The 17,293-nt window shown below is 40.0% G+C and overlaps 1 protein-coding gene across 5 annotated transcripts in view; it reads right to left on the bottom strand.

Moving 5' to 3' along the window:
- Window positions 1-17,293, bottom strand: part of LOC129183344 (plakophilin-4-like) — a 47,260-nt gene that overhangs the window by 2,786 nt on the left and 27,181 nt on the right. For 3 of the 5 annotated variants that reach the window (XM_054780466.1, XM_054780474.1, XM_054780484.1), the window contains exons 12-20: window positions 15,576-15,759; window positions 13,086-13,203; window positions 10,839-11,033; window positions 10,577-10,750; window positions 5,235-5,385; window positions 4,965-5,157; window positions 4,803-4,887; window positions 4,616-4,733; window positions 4,413-4,541 (exon numbers count right to left, since the gene is read on the bottom strand). In XM_054780466.1, the coding sequence (XP_054636441.1) occupies window positions 4,413-4,541; window positions 4,616-4,733; window positions 4,803-4,887; window positions 4,965-5,157; window positions 5,235-5,385; window positions 10,577-10,750; window positions 10,839-11,033; window positions 13,086-13,203; window positions 15,576-15,759 (1,347 nt within the window). The remainder of the gene's footprint in view (window positions 1-4,412; window positions 4,542-4,615; window positions 4,734-4,802; window positions 4,888-4,964; window positions 5,158-5,234; window positions 5,386-10,576; window positions 10,751-10,838; window positions 11,034-13,085; window positions 13,204-15,575; window positions 15,760-17,293) is intronic. The other 2 variants (XM_054780492.1, XM_054780499.1) reach the window with 1 other exon arrangement.

Raw genomic sequence — 17,293 nt, 5'->3', positions numbered from 1 at the left:
GTATGGCGTTGGAATTGCACTGCTGTTGGTCAGTGTTGTTTCCGAGACGGTGACGAGCTAAACGTGGCTCTTTGATGATTAAAACATGACGAGCGGGGGGGTGGGGCCGTTTGATGTGATCGCATAAATCATCAGTGAATTTGCATATTATTTGAATATGACGTAAGAGATGCTCTCATGGGAGAGACAAAAAAGGGAGTAAAAACACTGTACTTATGTTTAGAACTACAAATAAACTTTTGTTCATTTCAAATTGGCCATCACTTGATCAAAATAAAACAATTTTAAGATTTTATCTTGGCCAGCGCCTCTCAAAGTCTAGACAGCGTAATAATTACATCCAGAGGCGAGATCCACCCCGTCGGCATCGTGCCTGCACATCGCATGCGTGATTCATGGATGCGTAGAGCTCCACTATGTTCTCAGTGTGCCACGGGAGCTGACAGTGTACCGACAGCTTGTGACTGCTTTGGGGCGTATCTCTGAGAACACAAACTGCAGATCTACACGTGCTTTCCCTTTTAAGTCCCCAAATACCAGAAAAATCCAGAAAATGTCCCTAGATTTGTCGCTAGTCGCTTTTGAGAGAACATGCTGCCAAGAGGGTTTGGGATGCCATCAGATTTCGGGACAAGAGTCGCCAAGTTGGCAACACTAAACACACACATAATGGTGAGTTCAAGAACCGTTGAACAAAGTGGGACATGTAGCCGCTTGCAACGAACAACATAAACATTAAAAAACTATAGGATTTGTAACTATATTATTTTTTAAATAAAATAATGGGCCATATTTCTAAAATGTATGTGCTTTTACATCAAATTCAATGTAGTTATTACACTTTTTTTTTTTTTTTTTTTTTAAATCATTGCACCTGAAAGTTTCCCGCCAGGTTTGGCCCCACCCAGAGTCCGGTATCGGGCCGTGGCCCGGTGGTTGGGAACCCCTCCATCAGACGTTTAAAATACATGACATTTCTGCCTATTGTGTGGGTTTTTAAGATATGATATACTTACATTTCATTTTGTATATCACCTGTAGACTTTTACAGGTGTATAAAGAAAGAGTAACTCTAAACCCCTCTTTGTTTTTTTCCTCATCCAATTTCTTTAATGAATTTTTTTTTTACTAAAACTGACTGAAACATTTTTAGTTTTCGTCAAGTAAATTTATTTATTTATTTTTTTAAGTTTTCATCGACTCAATCCGGACTAAAACTACCACATATACAAACGACTAAAATGTGACTAAAACAAGAAGCATTTTCGGCCAATAGACGAAGACTAAAAATAAAATGGTTGCCAAAAACAACGCTGTTGTTGATGTGTTCAGGTCAGAATAAAGCTACTGAAGAGCGGCAGACTCTGTGTGACTCTGTGGGGACGCGATGGTGGCTCTGTCGGCCGTTATAGCATCGAGGTGTGGCTTGACATCCATTAATTCCGCTAAAAATGTTAATGTAATTTATGAAATAAATTAGTAACACGCTATTTTTGACAGCACTATTAGTTTTACATGCAGAAAACAATCAGAAATGCATATAAGTACTGTACATATAAATGATGAATGAACATCTAAGGTTACTTTTGTCCTATTCTTGATGTGGTGGTGGTTGATCTTGCTGCCACATCGTGTCTTTGGGAACAGCCTCATGTTCCATGAAGGTCAAAAGTAACCTTAAATGTTCATTTATCCCTTTCATTCATCATGTATATGCATTTGGAATTATTTCATGCATGTAAAACTACAACTGTAAAACAATACAAAGCAGTTTTGTTTAACATTTTTTAGAGTCAACTGCTTACGACATCACAGACGGGCGACGTAACGTAACTAACTTTCGGTTCCGGTTGCCGGAATACATGAAGAACACAGTTGTACTCATGCAGTGTATTAAAGACATCACAAGACGCGCGGCATACTGTACGCTAATGGGAGAACGCGTGCAAACAGAGACAAACTTGTGGCGTTAACAGAAAAACACGCTAACCAAGGTTCCGCTGTACCTACAAATTGAATGTTTTTGAAAGCGCATACTGGAGACATTTTGTTACAGAATACAACAATTTTTCTTTTTACAATTGTACAATATGTAATCTTTTGCCATGGAGACTGTGTCTGTAAGTAATGCCCAACTAGAAATGCAGTCCTTTGCCACATGGCAGTTTGAATTCGGCAGCTTAATTAATAAATCATGTTGTTTTGTGGTCGAATACGGCCTATTTTTATGCATATTTGAGCAAATTTTACATATTTACTGCCTAAATGAAGCATTTTCAGGCATAAAAATGGTTAAATGGACTAAAATACAAATACAAGGCATTTAGAAGACAAATTCCAATTGTAATATGCAGTATTCTATGCTGTTCACTTGGCGTCCGTAAGTGAAACATACAAGCACCAGACTTGATCGCCGGAAGGACAGGCTTTTATTGCAAGTTTGAATGAGCTCACAAAAGGCACAATAATAATAATAATAATAATAATAATAATAACAACAATAATAGTAACATGGGTTACTGTTGCGGATTGAACTCAACTTCCTGTTCAAACGTCCGGAACACATTTACAGCAACACACGTGAGCACAACTTTTATTTATATCTTAAATGTCTTATTTTCTCTTATTATGTCTACTATATTGGGTAATATGAGTGTAAAGGTGACTATAGGGGTGTTATTTCATCTCTCGAGGGCTCCAATAATGTTAAAAACCATATTTGTAAGGTCAGAAACAGGCTTTCTGTGCTCTAACAATAAAAATATTTCATTTAGAAATAAGGAATCCCATTTTGCGGAAAATCAATTGTCACTGTCGGGTCTGGAACAATTAATTGCAATAAACGAGGGATTATTGTGTACGATACGTGTGTAGATTAAGAAATGTCATGTTTTAGACAGCAGTGTTGTTCAGTTAAGGATGCTAGTTGTGTCCAGCTTGGAGATTGTACTGTAGCTGCTGTGCTTCAACTAATCTATACATAATACAAGAACAAAGACATTTAGCTGTTAACTGGCTGTTGTGCACAAGAAAATGCGCCGCAAGGGCAGTTTACCGGGACTTGTCTTCATGCCAGCGATACTGTTACTGCATCAAACAGAGTTCACTGCTGCATGCACTTTTTTTTACTTTCACTTTCATTTTTTCATCGACACTTGGTCATCTGTCGGAGCCTCGATTGCACAAAAATGGCAAAAATCGACAGGATTTTGAGTTCCACAATTGTCCTAGCTTTCCCCCCTCTACAGGGCACCTGGCATAATGTGATGATAAAAAGCTGAAATGTTCATACCAATAACAACACAAACATTTGTCCTTAAATATATGTAGTAAGGCCTCGTTTATGGCAGTTAATTGCTTCCAGACCCGACCGTCATAAGTGAATTGGCGCAAAGTGGCATTCCTTATTTATAATGGAATATTTTTGTAGTTTTCGCATAGAAAAACGTTTTTTAGATTAAGTTTTTAACATTATTAGAGCCCTCTAGACATGAAATAACACCCCTATAGTCACCTTTACACTACTGTTACCAAATATAGTCGATATAATGAAAGAAAATAAGTCATATTAGACATAAATAAGACCGGTGCTTGTGTGTGTGTGTGTGTGTGTGTGTGTGTGTGTGTGTGTGTGTGTTGCAATAAATGTGTTCCGGACATGTGGACAGGTTGTAATGTCGGAGAGTGCACCTAACTTTATAGCTAACTTCATAGTCGAGTTTTAGCTGGATTACAGCCACAACCGTCGCCTGTGTTACTATTATTATTGTGCGTGTTGTGAGATAATTATAATCTACACTAAAAGCCTGTTTTTCCGGCGATCAAGTCTGGTGCGTGGCTGCCTCACTGAACATTACACTAACATTAATGACACCTAGTGACCAGAGTAGAATGCTACATATCATCACAACCTCCTTGAAAGCGTCATCTGAATGCGTTATATTTGTATTTTGGTTAATTTAGTAATTTTTATGCTTGAAAATGCTACATTTAGGCAAAAAAATCCATATTTTTTTATTTAAAATATGCATTTTTTTTTTTACCCAGATCGTGATGTAGTGAGGGATGACTGTGTAACAATTTTTTTCAGCCTTTGTTTGGGCACTTGATTCCACGGAATGATACGGTACAGGGTAAAGGGACGGGTTTGTTACGCGCAATATTGTACGATAACTGAGACATTTTTTGCTAGCCCTCGGCACATTGTTAAAATAAAACACGTTATTAATAAGATATTACACTAATTTAAAGCACATAAAGCAAAACGCTAAGATGTGGATGTTTTTTTTTTAGATATCTTGACCTATCAAATCAAAGTCAAAGTGGCCCCGTATCCTTCAGTTTTTCTGTATGTGGTCCTCAGTGGAAAAAGTTTGGGCACCCATGCAGTGTACAACTACGTTCATACAAACCTGTGTACTGACGTTTGTGCAAACTGTCGTCTCCGTAGTAGGTGTCCAGTTGCATAGACTGCGCTCTGGGGTAGTTTGAGCTGTGCCTCCTGATCCCGAGCATGGCTGGTGAGGACGTAGCGCTCCCACCTGAGAAAGAACATACAGTAAGTTGGTCATCTTCTGAAAGGCGCCTCTTCCACACCGTGGTTTCTTTCCCTTACCGGACTGGATGACAGGGGGCATGTGGATGGGGCTGGTGGGGAGCGTCGGCTGCGAACGGTAGTGTTCTCGCTCCAAGGTGGAGACAGGCGTGATGAAGTGGGTGTAGTTCCACCCGTCCTGCACACAACATTGTCTGTTTTACTGCGTACTCTTAAGTGTCCCTTTGACACTGTCGCAGGTGCTGACCTGCTTGTAGAGCGTCCTCAGCTCTCTGTACTGCCACAGCGTGTTCAACACCTGAGCTGCTGCTTTCATAACCTTCGTGGAGTACCTGCGACAGGACCACACACACGTCACACTGCCATCTATATTTGTGGAGCATCGTAGTGCTCTCCGGCTGTTTCGCACCCTCTGCCCCGTCCTTTGCTGATATCCACCAGCTTGTCGATGCCGCCGCTGTCGGCCAGAGCTTTGGCATTCTCCATGTTGCGACTGGCGACCTCGTGCAGCGTGCAGCAGATGGACGCCACAGTGTCATCGGACAGCACCGATGGAGTCCCACCAGGCAGCCGGTTGATTAGATCCCGCATGGCGTACTTTCCTGCCAAGTGACATGATTATGTGCATTTGTGTTTTCTACAGATTTCTTTGTGTGTGTGTGTGTTTGTGTGCGCGCACCTATAAGCTCCTTGTTGCGGCCATCGAGGGCCATGTTACGAAGGGCTGTGGCGACGGAGCAGACGACGCGGTCGTTGTCCATCCTCAGCAGCTCCACCAGGATGGGCAAACCTTTCTCCTTGCGCACCGCTGCTCGGATGTAGGCAGAGAACTGGACACGCAACAACACAAAGGTAAATAATCCCTCATTTTTGGTGTTTTGAATGCTCGCACAATTCTGATTCAGTGAAATGCTTTTAGTCTCTACTACCAAAAAGCTCATAAATACAGGTGGTCCCCAGGTTACATGCTCCCATAAATCAATTAAAAACATAATTTTGGTCAGTAAACACGAGAGTTCGCTGGAGAACTAGTTGCAGTGCGTGTGGCGGAAGAATACTTCTGGTGGAAGTGCATCAAAGAAAAGGAAAGCCATCACTATGTAAGTGAAAATTAACATCATAAAAAGCTCAGAGAGGAGAAACGTCGACCATTATTGGCTGCACTTTGGGCCTCAACTAGAGCTGCGACAATTAATCAATGATTAATCAATTACTCAATTAATCAGCAGTTATTTTGAATTTTATTTTTTTTTAAATTGTGAATTTTTTTTATTTCCTTAGTTTAGGCAAAACAAGATCTTCACACACAATCTTTGACTTTGGAAAACTGACATTTTTGTCTCTTTTATATGTTGCGGACCAACGCACTAACTTGCTTCATATTGATTTGGTCTGTCTTGGGCCTAACCAACTACTCGATTAATCGAAACAACAAGCTTCAGATTAATCAACTAAGAAAATAATCGTTAGTTGCAGCCCTAGTCTCAACACTTGACTGTGCGTAACGTCCACCCGGATAATCCAAACATGACAAGATGGTCAGTCAACAACCTCTTTACAGCTGTCCCTCATTTATCACGGTTAACTGGTTCCAGACCTGACTGTGATAAGTAAATTTCCACGAAGTAGGATTCTTTATTTATAAATTGAATATTTTAGCAGTTAGAACCTGTTGACGACCTATTAATTACGGGTTTTAACGTGATTAGAGCCCTCTAGACATGAAATAACACCCCTATAGTCACCTTTACATTCCTATTACCCGATAGACACTGCTAAAAAAAAGGGGAACACTCAATTAACACTCAACTAACAGTCAAAACTGCCACCATTTTCCAAACTGTCCACTTCGGAAGCAACACAGATTGACAATCATTTTCACAATCTGTTGAGCAAATGGAATAGACGACAGGTGGTGTGTTTTTCCACTTCAATTTTGAGCGTGATTCCAAACCCAGACCTCCATGGGTTAATAAATTTGATTTCCTTTGATAATTTTTGTGTGATTTTGTTGCCAGCACATTCAATTATGTAAAAGACAAAGGTATTTAATAATAATATTTCATTAATTCAGATCGAGGATGTGTTATTTTAGTGTTCCCTTAATTTTTTTGAGCAGTGTATTACACAACAATAGAAAATAAGACATTTAAGATATAAATGAGACATAACATAGACTCACACACACATCATTGTTGCCAGGTATGCTTATTATAGGCAACCTAGGGCTTGTTTACTTGTAAAGAAACCAAAACAACATCAGCAAACTCAATTGTCCTCTCACTTGGCTTGGGCGATAAACCAAAAATGTACCGTTACCGAATTTACCACGATAACCGACGTCATTTTGCCCATGTCGGTAAATTCCGTAAAAGCCTTTTTTGCCTGTTTTGACTGTGTGTGCTGGTATGCTATGTTCATTCCCCTTTAAGACGAGGTACAGCGTGTGTAGTCACGTGACTCCACCCATCCAGCCTGAACAAGAAGGGAAACGATGAGGGAAAGGCTGATGTTTCAAATGAAGAAGCGGCTGTACGGTGCCAGTATTCTTGCGTACAGACTGTGCGAGTAGAAAAAATAAAAAGGGAGCACGTGTGCAACTACGTTTTTCAACCCTTTCATTCGCATTTTGCTCCCGAAATAAGTCCTTACAAAGTGAATCAGAGTAGAGTAACATTTTGTCTCCTACAAGATGTCTCCTACAACTTTTCTGGGCTCACATCGGCAACTCGCGTTGCCGCGCCATGACCTCTCAGCCGTACAAGCTGCACTTCTTTGACGTACCTAACTAGCTGTGCTATCAGTTGGATTGGAGCGCTGCGGGAAAGATGACTGCTCTCTGTGACGCTCATGCGCTAAAAATACTTTTTTCCCTCGTTTGTATGCATCGTAACGCCGCTCCCAATGATACTAAAAACTAGTAACACAAATACTTGACTTTAACTATATGAATTTTTAAAGCCTTTAAAAAAATCAAGAAACAAGTACATCATGGCCAATTATGCAAAATTGACAATTCACAAATAAAGAATAAGAAAATAAAAACCTTATAAAAGTATCTCTGTAGGAAACCATGATCAGGTTGCTGTTGGTAGTGGTTTTTAAGGATTCCATGCTTTATTTGATGTCACGAATAGATGGTCACATGGCTACACGAACATGTGAAATTCTCTTTTCATTGTGATGATGGTAATCTATCCAGTTTCTAAAGCCAACATGGCACACACATATAAGCTAATAACATGACAATGGAACGTCTGGAATGGAATAGAATTGTTAGAAAAATAGAAAGTCACCATATTTATAAATGCTATTATTATTATTAGAAAATATTACCTGACATGGTTGTGGTTGGTATCAACGCCATGTGGCCATTAGTCATTGCATGAGACGTGATGTCGGTGGTGTTATGTGGCTGCATGTGTAGCTTAGTACATGTGCGTACAGGATCTAGTATGCCAGGGTATGTACCATACATTCATATTTGTGGACCGCAGTGCCAGGGAGATTTATTTGGGGTTCCACAAAGATGATGTTGAGCAAAAGAACACGAAATGCAAAGTGAGTATGAAAACTGTCGTACCCTCCAGAACACATTATGTAAATGGGGCGTTGTCGGCGCTTTTTGGAGGTTTTTTTCAGAAGGCTTTATACTGAGGAATAGGTGCGTCCCATTACGTGCATTATATTTCATTGAAAGTAATGTGTGCCAGTTGGTCAATAAATCAATGAAAAGCAGTTCATTTGCATTCCTGCAATTATTTTCAGCGAGCACAGATATATAGCGGTCAGGGATTTATCGTGCATTTATCGTTATCAAGGTAAAATTGCCCAATTTATCGTGATATTGATGTGAGGTCATATCGCCCGGCCCTACCTCTCTCACACACACACACACGCACACACAGTCAGGACTCAGCTTGTGACGTTCACGGCCTCACAGACAGTCGGAAAACACAAAACACTACAGCAGGAGGGTCCAAAGTGCGGCCAGGAGGCCATATGTGGCCCGTGGCTGTTTTTTTATCGGCCCACGGCAGGTTCTTAAAATATAATTTAACATGAAAATTTACTCCAATAAAAACATCAAAAATGGAAATATCTGCAGTAATTATTAGGGGTGTAACGATTAATCCGCTACACTGAAGCATCAATTTGTGTTCTCAAGTTTCCGTTCAGGATGACATATATATCGATCTAACATTGTTTAAAAGGTAATCAATCAACTGAATCGATACTAAGAAAAAAAGCACTGGATTTAAGCACACCAGGCTTTATATGGATGTGTGTGGTTTTTTACCACTTTTAATGATAAAGACGTTAAACGTTACTTGATTCAGTCTGCCTGTCTGTGACATCATCGTCTTCCGGGTATGTGGTGGTCATGGGATTTGGAGTGGACCCTTGAAACACAGTTGATTCGCTTCGTCTTCTTACGCTGAGCTGTATGTCAATGTCGCCGCCATATTGGATGTGGCAAGAGTCGAGCGAGAGAGGAGAAGATGCCTCATTCATGTGTTGCATGGGAGTGTACGACTCGTTTTACTGCCCAGGCCAAATCCTACGGACCTTTCATAGGTAAGACTTAACAATTACCTTGGGCCCGTAGATTTGATTGATTTGATTTGGCCATTATAACATCGTTTTGAGAGCATAATTTGCAGACGTTGTGGAAAACACTGTATTCCCGCGCACAATTCATTCATTGTCACTATTTTCAGACATACTCGCATACACATATGCACATACATGAAACATGTCAGTCATGAATGTGCATCCATGACACACACGCATACACAGGCACACACAGTGCTGGCAGAACAAATGTGGAGTGATGCGATTAAGAATGTGAGGTAGTTGACATCACTTTGTACTAGCAAAGATGTGACTGACTAGGACTGGGCGGTTGTCTAAGTGTAATATAAGCATGAATTATAATATGTTCATTCGGCCCGTACAGGTGAAAAAGTTTGTCACCTAATTGGAGATAGCATACCACATTAATTTGCTGAGTAATTTGCATAATGTCCTTCAGCTTTGGGTGCAAAGTGCAGGTTGGGATTGCACTCTTTAAAGTAAGTAACTAAGTGAGGCTGGCAAGCTATACCACCCTCTGTGCATCATGATTTTGTATTGCATTTTTAACTCATTTTTTGTACTCACTGATCATTTCTCCTTAAGTATGTGAGCATTATGACTAATTTATACCAAATTCCCTTCCAAAAAAACAATGGGAATCTAGGAAACTTCACCTGCACTGTCCAGTATCCAGGTATTTATTTGACACTGGTTGAATTTTTGGCTAAAAAGGTACTGAATCGATTTAAAGTTACTGAATTGTTTCGGATCGTATCGTTCTAAATGGACCAATGTCGTCCTTCAATCGTATCGGCAACCGCAAATCGTTACATGAATCGAATCGCTATTAAAACGAATCTTTACACCCCTGGTCATTCTACAAAAATAAAGTCAAAATATTAAAAGAAAAATTTGTAATGTCACAAGAAAAACTGTAATTTTACGAAAATAATGTAATGTTATGAGGAAAAATAACCTCATTTTAGCAGCATAAAGTTGAACTATTAAAAAAAGACATTTGTTGTATTTTGTAATATTGTGAGAAACAAGCAAAACAACAAATAAAGTTGTAATTTTACAAATAAAGTTGTTGCGGAAAATGTGATGAATATAATCCAAATATGGTGAATGCAAAAATGAAAAAAAGTGTTTTAATTTTAATACAATAAAGTGAAAATATTAATAGAAAAAAGTTGTATTATAACAAGAAAAGAATTTGCAATTTTACAATAATATGCTTGTAATATTACGAGAAAAAATAATGCCATTGTAGTAACAAAGACTTGAAATATTAAAGAAAATGTTATTTTTCATGAGAAACAAAGTTTGTAAGTTGTATTTTTGGAAAAATTAGGTTGGAGAAAAATGTAATATATTATGGGAATAAAGTCAAAATATTATGAGAAGAAAATTTACAAAGATTATGTTCTCGTGTCAGGGCACCTTCCAGTTTCCGGCAGACAAGTTTTGCAGTGATCCAGCAGCCCCCTCCAGCGTGGCGGAGTTGGAGCTCTCAGCTAGCAGGTTTAGGTATGGCTTCACCACCATTGGGTGCCACAGCAGCTCCGCACCCCTCAGAGGCTGGGAGAAGCCCGGAATGGGCCCCATGCCGTCCCACTGCAACAGCACACACAACCAGACACTGCTTGCTAAAAGTCATTCAAGCTATGAAAATGCAACATTTTCCCACGTTTGCTTTGTTTACTTTCTCGTCTGGCCAGCTGCTCCTCTTCCTCCCGCGTCTCCTCTTGCCCCAGCAGATGTAGTCCAGCTCCTTGGCCGGGGAGGAGAATCCCAGGAGGGTGTCCAGCTCCTGGTTGCCGAGGAGACGAGAGGAAGGCATCTCTACCTCCAGCCGGTAGGAGAGGTTCCTCAGTGCGCACACGCTGTTCTCCACAATCTGAGGAGGATGCAGTAAATTCATTCACCATGTAGGTCACAGGTGTCCAAACACATATAAGGCATCTTCCTTTAATACTTCTAATCTTTTCCTTCATGCTGTGTTCATGCTGAATGAGCCCAGTTTATAATTTCACTGATTGTGTTCATCCAGTTTCATACTTTACACTATTTTGTACTTAGACGGATGTTTGTGCAACATAGAAATGTGCAGCGTTCCCAATTGTATCTTTACCAGCATTATTTAATTCTTATTTGTAAAGGTATTAAGACTACCGCGGTCAATCAATTAAAAATGTGGTTTTTTTTTCTTTATTACCAGCACCGCCATGAGTGGCAGCCTTTCAAGCAGCCATCTATCTAATCACATTTACCTTGGGCTTAATTAAGTAGACTTTAATTTAATTGAAGTAGCACAATTGGCTTGAATTTTGTTTTGAGATAAAAGTATGGTTGCTTACTTAGGGCCCTTAAAATTCAGTTTTTTTCTTTTTAACACTTATTTTAATCACCATAGATTGTGTGTTCACTGTGCGTGGAAGTGCCGCTGTAACCGCCGGTTATTCATTATTTCCGCGTTAATGGAATCGTGGACGGAATCGCAGAATTGGCCAACAAAAACGGAATCTACTGTTAAACGTGGAATCTCGCGAAAAGTGTCATGTGAATGAAATGAGGGCTTCGTGGGACAAAAGGGAAAGTTTGTGTGGGAAATCATGGCGGAATCTTGTCGCAAACACTACTAAACATGTCCGAAAGGCGGTGAAAAACCTTGGAAACTCCTAAGGACCATTTTACAAAGCCCACTGATGACGTGAAGTGAAAAAACACAAGGCAGGTTTATTGTTACACCCAGCTCGTATCAACCGTCAGTTGCCATTCTCAACACACACAACACACTTCCGGCCTTCAAAATAAGAGCGCTCTTTGTCACATTTGTCTAATTGTGTAAACAAAATAAGGGTGTCATTAAAATATCTTACAATAATAACACGATTGGAATTACATGGGTGACTCACGACATTGACATACATCGGTGAATCACGAGCATTACAGTTTGTTGAAGATTTTGTCGCAATATGTGCTGAGGCTTACATCCCATTAGAAAAGTTAGCTAAGCTACATCCATTTCTCAGTTACTGGACAAAATGGGCAAATTATGTATTGCATCAATAAATGTAAGGATTTTTGCATTAAATTAATGGACATTGTATTCACTAACCCAAATAGCACACACTCTATGCTGGTAAAATAAGTGGAAAAGGTAAAAAACGGAATTCTAAAAATTTTTAACGGAATTTGGGAAAAAATAAAACTGATTTCATAGGACCCTAAAAGAGTTTGTTACAAAAAAAAAGTCATATATTCTAAATCACAATCATGTAAAAATGATTAGTAGTACCATAAAAGTATTTTGCATGCCCATTTTTTCACCGCAATATGTACACACAACTTTGGTTTTAGCCAGACTTTGATTAGGTAGCTTGTTAAACCGAAATATCCTGTGAAGTAGACACTTTGTCACTCATCGCTGCTGGCTGCATAGCCCCACAGGAGCACGGAGGACTACGGGATGCCGTTGTGATATACTTAAATTGCATTATTTTTATAACGTGTTAAGATTTTCAGATTATTCACAGGCGGTTACACTTTTGACAACCTTAATTAAGACTAACGTGTCTTGATGATAGAAGAACATGATATTTTGGTTGACTTTTGTTGAGATTTTTTCTATAACTTCCTTGCATGTTGCGGCGTTTGTCTATTTTGCAGTGTTTATTTGTGAAATGCATCCCGTGGCATCATGGCAAAAGAAGCATAATGTGTTCATTAGACGACATTAGCTTGAGGGAAGAGGTGCGGCGTATATCGGTATCGGTAATGAAGTGCTGGACAATATCGGTATACTGTGTCAGATGTCAATAAGAAAGCCAAGCTGCAGGCCACAAATGGCCCGAGGGCCAGACTTTGGACACCCTTGCACTATCCAGAGCTTTTGATAAAAGTTGACAATGAGCGCATGCACGTGGGCGTGTGTATGCTTTTGCAGCACCTTGCTGTCGTAGTCGGAGGTGTTCACGCAGGCTTTAAGGATGTGAAGAAGGGAGTCTACCAGACCCTCACAGCAGCGCAGCTGACTCCTCGCCTCCTCCCCGGCAGAGCTCAGGTTCCTGATACACACACACGCACACACACACACACACACACACACGGTTTAACTGGCAATGAAGTGCAATGAGCGACTGACCCCACATGGGGGCTTCACGCCTCCCTGGATCCACTACAGGAGGAAGCGTGTCCTAACTTTCAGTTATGGTAGGGGTGTCCAAAGTGCGGCCCGGGGGCCATTTGCAGTCCGCAAAAAAATATTTTTACAAGAAAGCTAAATCAAAACAACAACAGCAGAAATTGAAAAATCACCAGTGGTTTTACAAGAATAAAGTCTAAATATTACAAGAAAAAAGTTGTAATCTAACGAGAAAAATTATGTATTTTTTTTATTTCATGAGAATAAAGTCATGATATTGTGTGGAAAAATAACGTAATTTCAGTATTATAAAGTTGAAATATGAAATAAAACCCTTTAAAAAAAAAAAAGTTGTAATATTAAGAGAAAGAAACAAAACAACAAATAAAGTTCTAATTTTTGGAAAATGAGGTTGCGGAAAAAGTTATAATATTACAAGATTAAATCAACGTATGGGAATAAAGTTGTAATTATGAGAAGACAATTTTAGAAGAAGAAAGATAAAATACAGTCAAACCTGTCTATAACGGCCACTGAAGGGAAACGTGGCCGCTATAGACAGGTTGGCGGCCATTTTGAATTTGTGCACACACATATTAACATGTATTCACAAAAAGACTGGAGCAAAACCAAGAGACATAGGAGAAAACGCTCTGTTGACATAAACAGGTAGGTAAATCTAGGTAACAGCTCCAGTGAGGAAACTAGTAATATCAATAACAACAATGAACCAGCGCCGCACATTCGACGGCGCTGGCCTTTTATCCGCCACAAATGTTAATTGACCGCAGCTGCGCGGCCACCAGGCATGAAGCGGCTGCCTCGTCCTCCTCGGAGAAGGCACAGCCCGCCAAATAAGAGCGCAGGACAGGGGGCCCTCGCTCCTGTCCGGCAGAACGTCACAAATTTCCATCTTTGATTTTTTTTAAAACACGATTTTAAAAGCAAGAAATACAAATTTTAGTGAACGAGCCCGAGGATATATGTACAGGATACGCGTGAAGCAGTCATGAATGGGTGTGTGCGTGAACAATTGAGTGCGGAGGAGGTGCGAAGATCGTCGTAAACTAACAATACCATCGCTCCTTTCTTATTGAATGGACTTCTAATCTCTAATTAGTCGGCAATTAAGTGATATTTTAGATGTTTTATTCAGGTGTTTTGGCTATTTTAGAATCTATTCATGGCATTGCAAAGTGGGAAGATTACCGTTTTGGCCATCATTGAATCTTTTCAGGGTGGCATTGCAAAGTAAGAAGACGGCTTTTTTATGTCGAACTAGGACTCAGTAATTAAAGTCTACACACGACAGCTTCATTGCTTAAAAAAGAAAACTTTTTCGTGCATGAAGCTTCTGCTTGAGTCGGTATTTTGGCCGCTATATGCGGTCAGATATTGACCAAGGGAGACAAAATGGGTGGCCGCTGGCCGCGTTAGACAGGTGACTGCTATACACAGGGTCCATAACACGTAAATTTTCTGCGGGGGATTTTTTCAGTGGCCGCTATAGGCAGGTGGCCGTTCTATACAGGTGGCCGCTAAGACAGGTTGGAAAATTAAAAAAAAAAAAAAAAAAAACAGCATTCATTTTACGAGAATAAAGTCTAAATATTAAGATAAAAAATGTTATTCTAATGAGAAAAAAGTCGCAATTTTATATATGATATTATGAAGAAAAAAAATTAATAATGTTTCAGTAGCATAAAGTTGAAATATTAAAAGAAAAAAATGTGTGTTTTTTTTAAGATGGAATATTATGAGGAAGAAAATAAAATAAAGTTGGGGAAAAAGTGATAATATTATGGGAATAAAGCCAAAATATTATGGGACTAAATTCATAATATTATGAAAAGAAAAAAGCTGAAATATCTGGAGAAAAAAACCCATCAAAAATGGGGAAAAAAAGCAAAGACCAAAGTTGGTAGGCTTTTTCACCTACAGGATATTACAAAACTGAGAAGCAGTTCTTGAAATATATATAACTTCTTAGCATCTCTTACAAAATATCAAAGTTACCCTTGCATCGTTTTATTTTTCAGTAATGTAGGTGGAGTTCGACAGAAAAAGTTTGGACACCCCTGAGTTATGACAACCATGGAACCACAACTTGGTAAATGTTACAATATCATGTTTACTTACGCAAGTAAGGAAGCTAATGTTGCGAAAGTGGCGAAGGTGTTAACGAACGAACGATGGAAGATGGTGAGAGGTTGTTGCTGGTTTGGATTATACTTGAGGTCAGCACAGGTGATGACAGCGCCTCTAAGCTCCTGACACAAGTGGCGCGTGTCTCACCTTAGACAACCGGTGGTGTTTCGCAGCAGCAGGGAGGACTGAAACTTGACCTTGTGCTCGTCACGGTGTGACAGGCTGCTCCAGCCTGAGTGGGGGATGACCACCGTGTTGGTCAGTGTGGTCATGGCGTCGCGAATGATGGTCATCTTCACCGCATCGCAGGAGGAGAGGTTCCACAGGACGCCTGGGTGGGTACAGAAAGGGAAGATCCATTCAGCTGAGTCAGGGTGAGAGGCGGTACACCCTGGTTGATATCAACAATCACTTCAGTCGCCATAACTCTTGTCTTGGATCTCCCAGGTGAGTTGCTACTTCATGTAATAATGTGGCGTGGAGGAGTCTGCAGCCATCTGGTATGAAACAGTATGTGCAGTGTGGCTGCAGAGCCATCGTGGCATCCTGTTTGTCCAGCACGTTATTGGAGCATCTGTCCCGACCACGGTGCCAGCGTGCTCTGTCAACACAGCGCGCTGAGCGTTTGAGCCACTGCCACTCTCACTTCCCACGGAACAGCTGACAAACATTCACATGCTGCTACTTTGGACATTTTACCACTGGATACCCACCCTGCATCTCCAGACGGATGTCAACGCTAGTGTCATCCAGCATCCTTTAAAAGACACTGGCTGTGTCTCAAATTGAATACTTCTGCCAGTACACTTCTATATGTACACTGTACTTAGTCCCTGAGTGATTGAACTTTTGTCAGTGTAGTGCTGTCCCAAATCCATTACAGTAATCCCTCGTTTATCACGGTTAAATGGTTCCAGACCCGATCATGACAAGTGAATTTCTGCAAAGTAGGATTCCTTATTTATAAATCAAACATGATCATAGTTAGAGCATAAAAAAAAACTGTTTTCAACCTTCTAAATACACTTTTTGACATTATTAGAGCCCTCTAGATATCAAATAACACCCCTATAGTCACCTTTGCACTCCTATTACCAAATATAGTTGGCATAATAAGAGAAAATAAGACATACAGTATATAAGACTTGTGCTCGTGTGTGTTGCTGTAAATGTGAGTGGGAGGCGGGCAGGAAGTGACGTCAAGGGTTCAGAGTTGAGTTTTATCTTAGCCTGGGTTACGGCCGCAACAGTAGCCCGTATTAGGGATTATTGTGCCTGTTGTGAGATTATTCAAACCTGCAATGAAAGCCTGTTGTTCCGACGGAACACCTAGTGACCTGTGTAGAATACTACATACAGTATCATCACAACGTCTTTGAATGCGTCTTCTGAATGCTTTTTGTATTTGTATTTTACTTCATTTCATTGAAAGTTCTTCATTTAGGCAAAAAATACGTACAATTTGCTTAAATATGCATATTATTTGACTAACAATAGGCCGTACAAAACAGCATGATTTATTTAATATATTTTTGAAAAACCATAATAGAGTGAAGCTGTGAAATTCAAAGTGCGTGGCGAGGGATTAGCATACTTCCGTACTTACATGCTTAGATACATGCTTACATATGCACTTACACTGTGTAACAGAGGGCTGAGGTGCGCACATTTTGACAATGTAGCGCTGTTCCACCTCCATATCAGGTGGTCCCCGATTTACGATGTTCCGTGTTATGACGTTTCTTGGTTGTGGATTCATTAAAAATGGAATTTTGCCATATAAGAATATAAGACTTCTTCAAGAAGTTCAGCGCATTCTGGCAAAAGAATAAGAAAGAATGCAGTGTGTGCCTGTGCAGCCACGC

Source organism: Dunckerocampus dactyliophorus, chromosome 1 (assembly GCF_027744805.1).
Source record: "Dunckerocampus dactyliophorus isolate RoL2022-P2 chromosome 1, RoL_Ddac_1.1, whole genome shotgun sequence".
NCBI lineage: Eukaryota > Metazoa > Chordata > Actinopteri > Syngnathiformes > Syngnathidae > Dunckerocampus > Dunckerocampus dactyliophorus.
The sequence above is the reverse complement of the archived record's forward strand: the minus strand, read 5'-3'. Positions and strand labels throughout refer to the sequence as shown.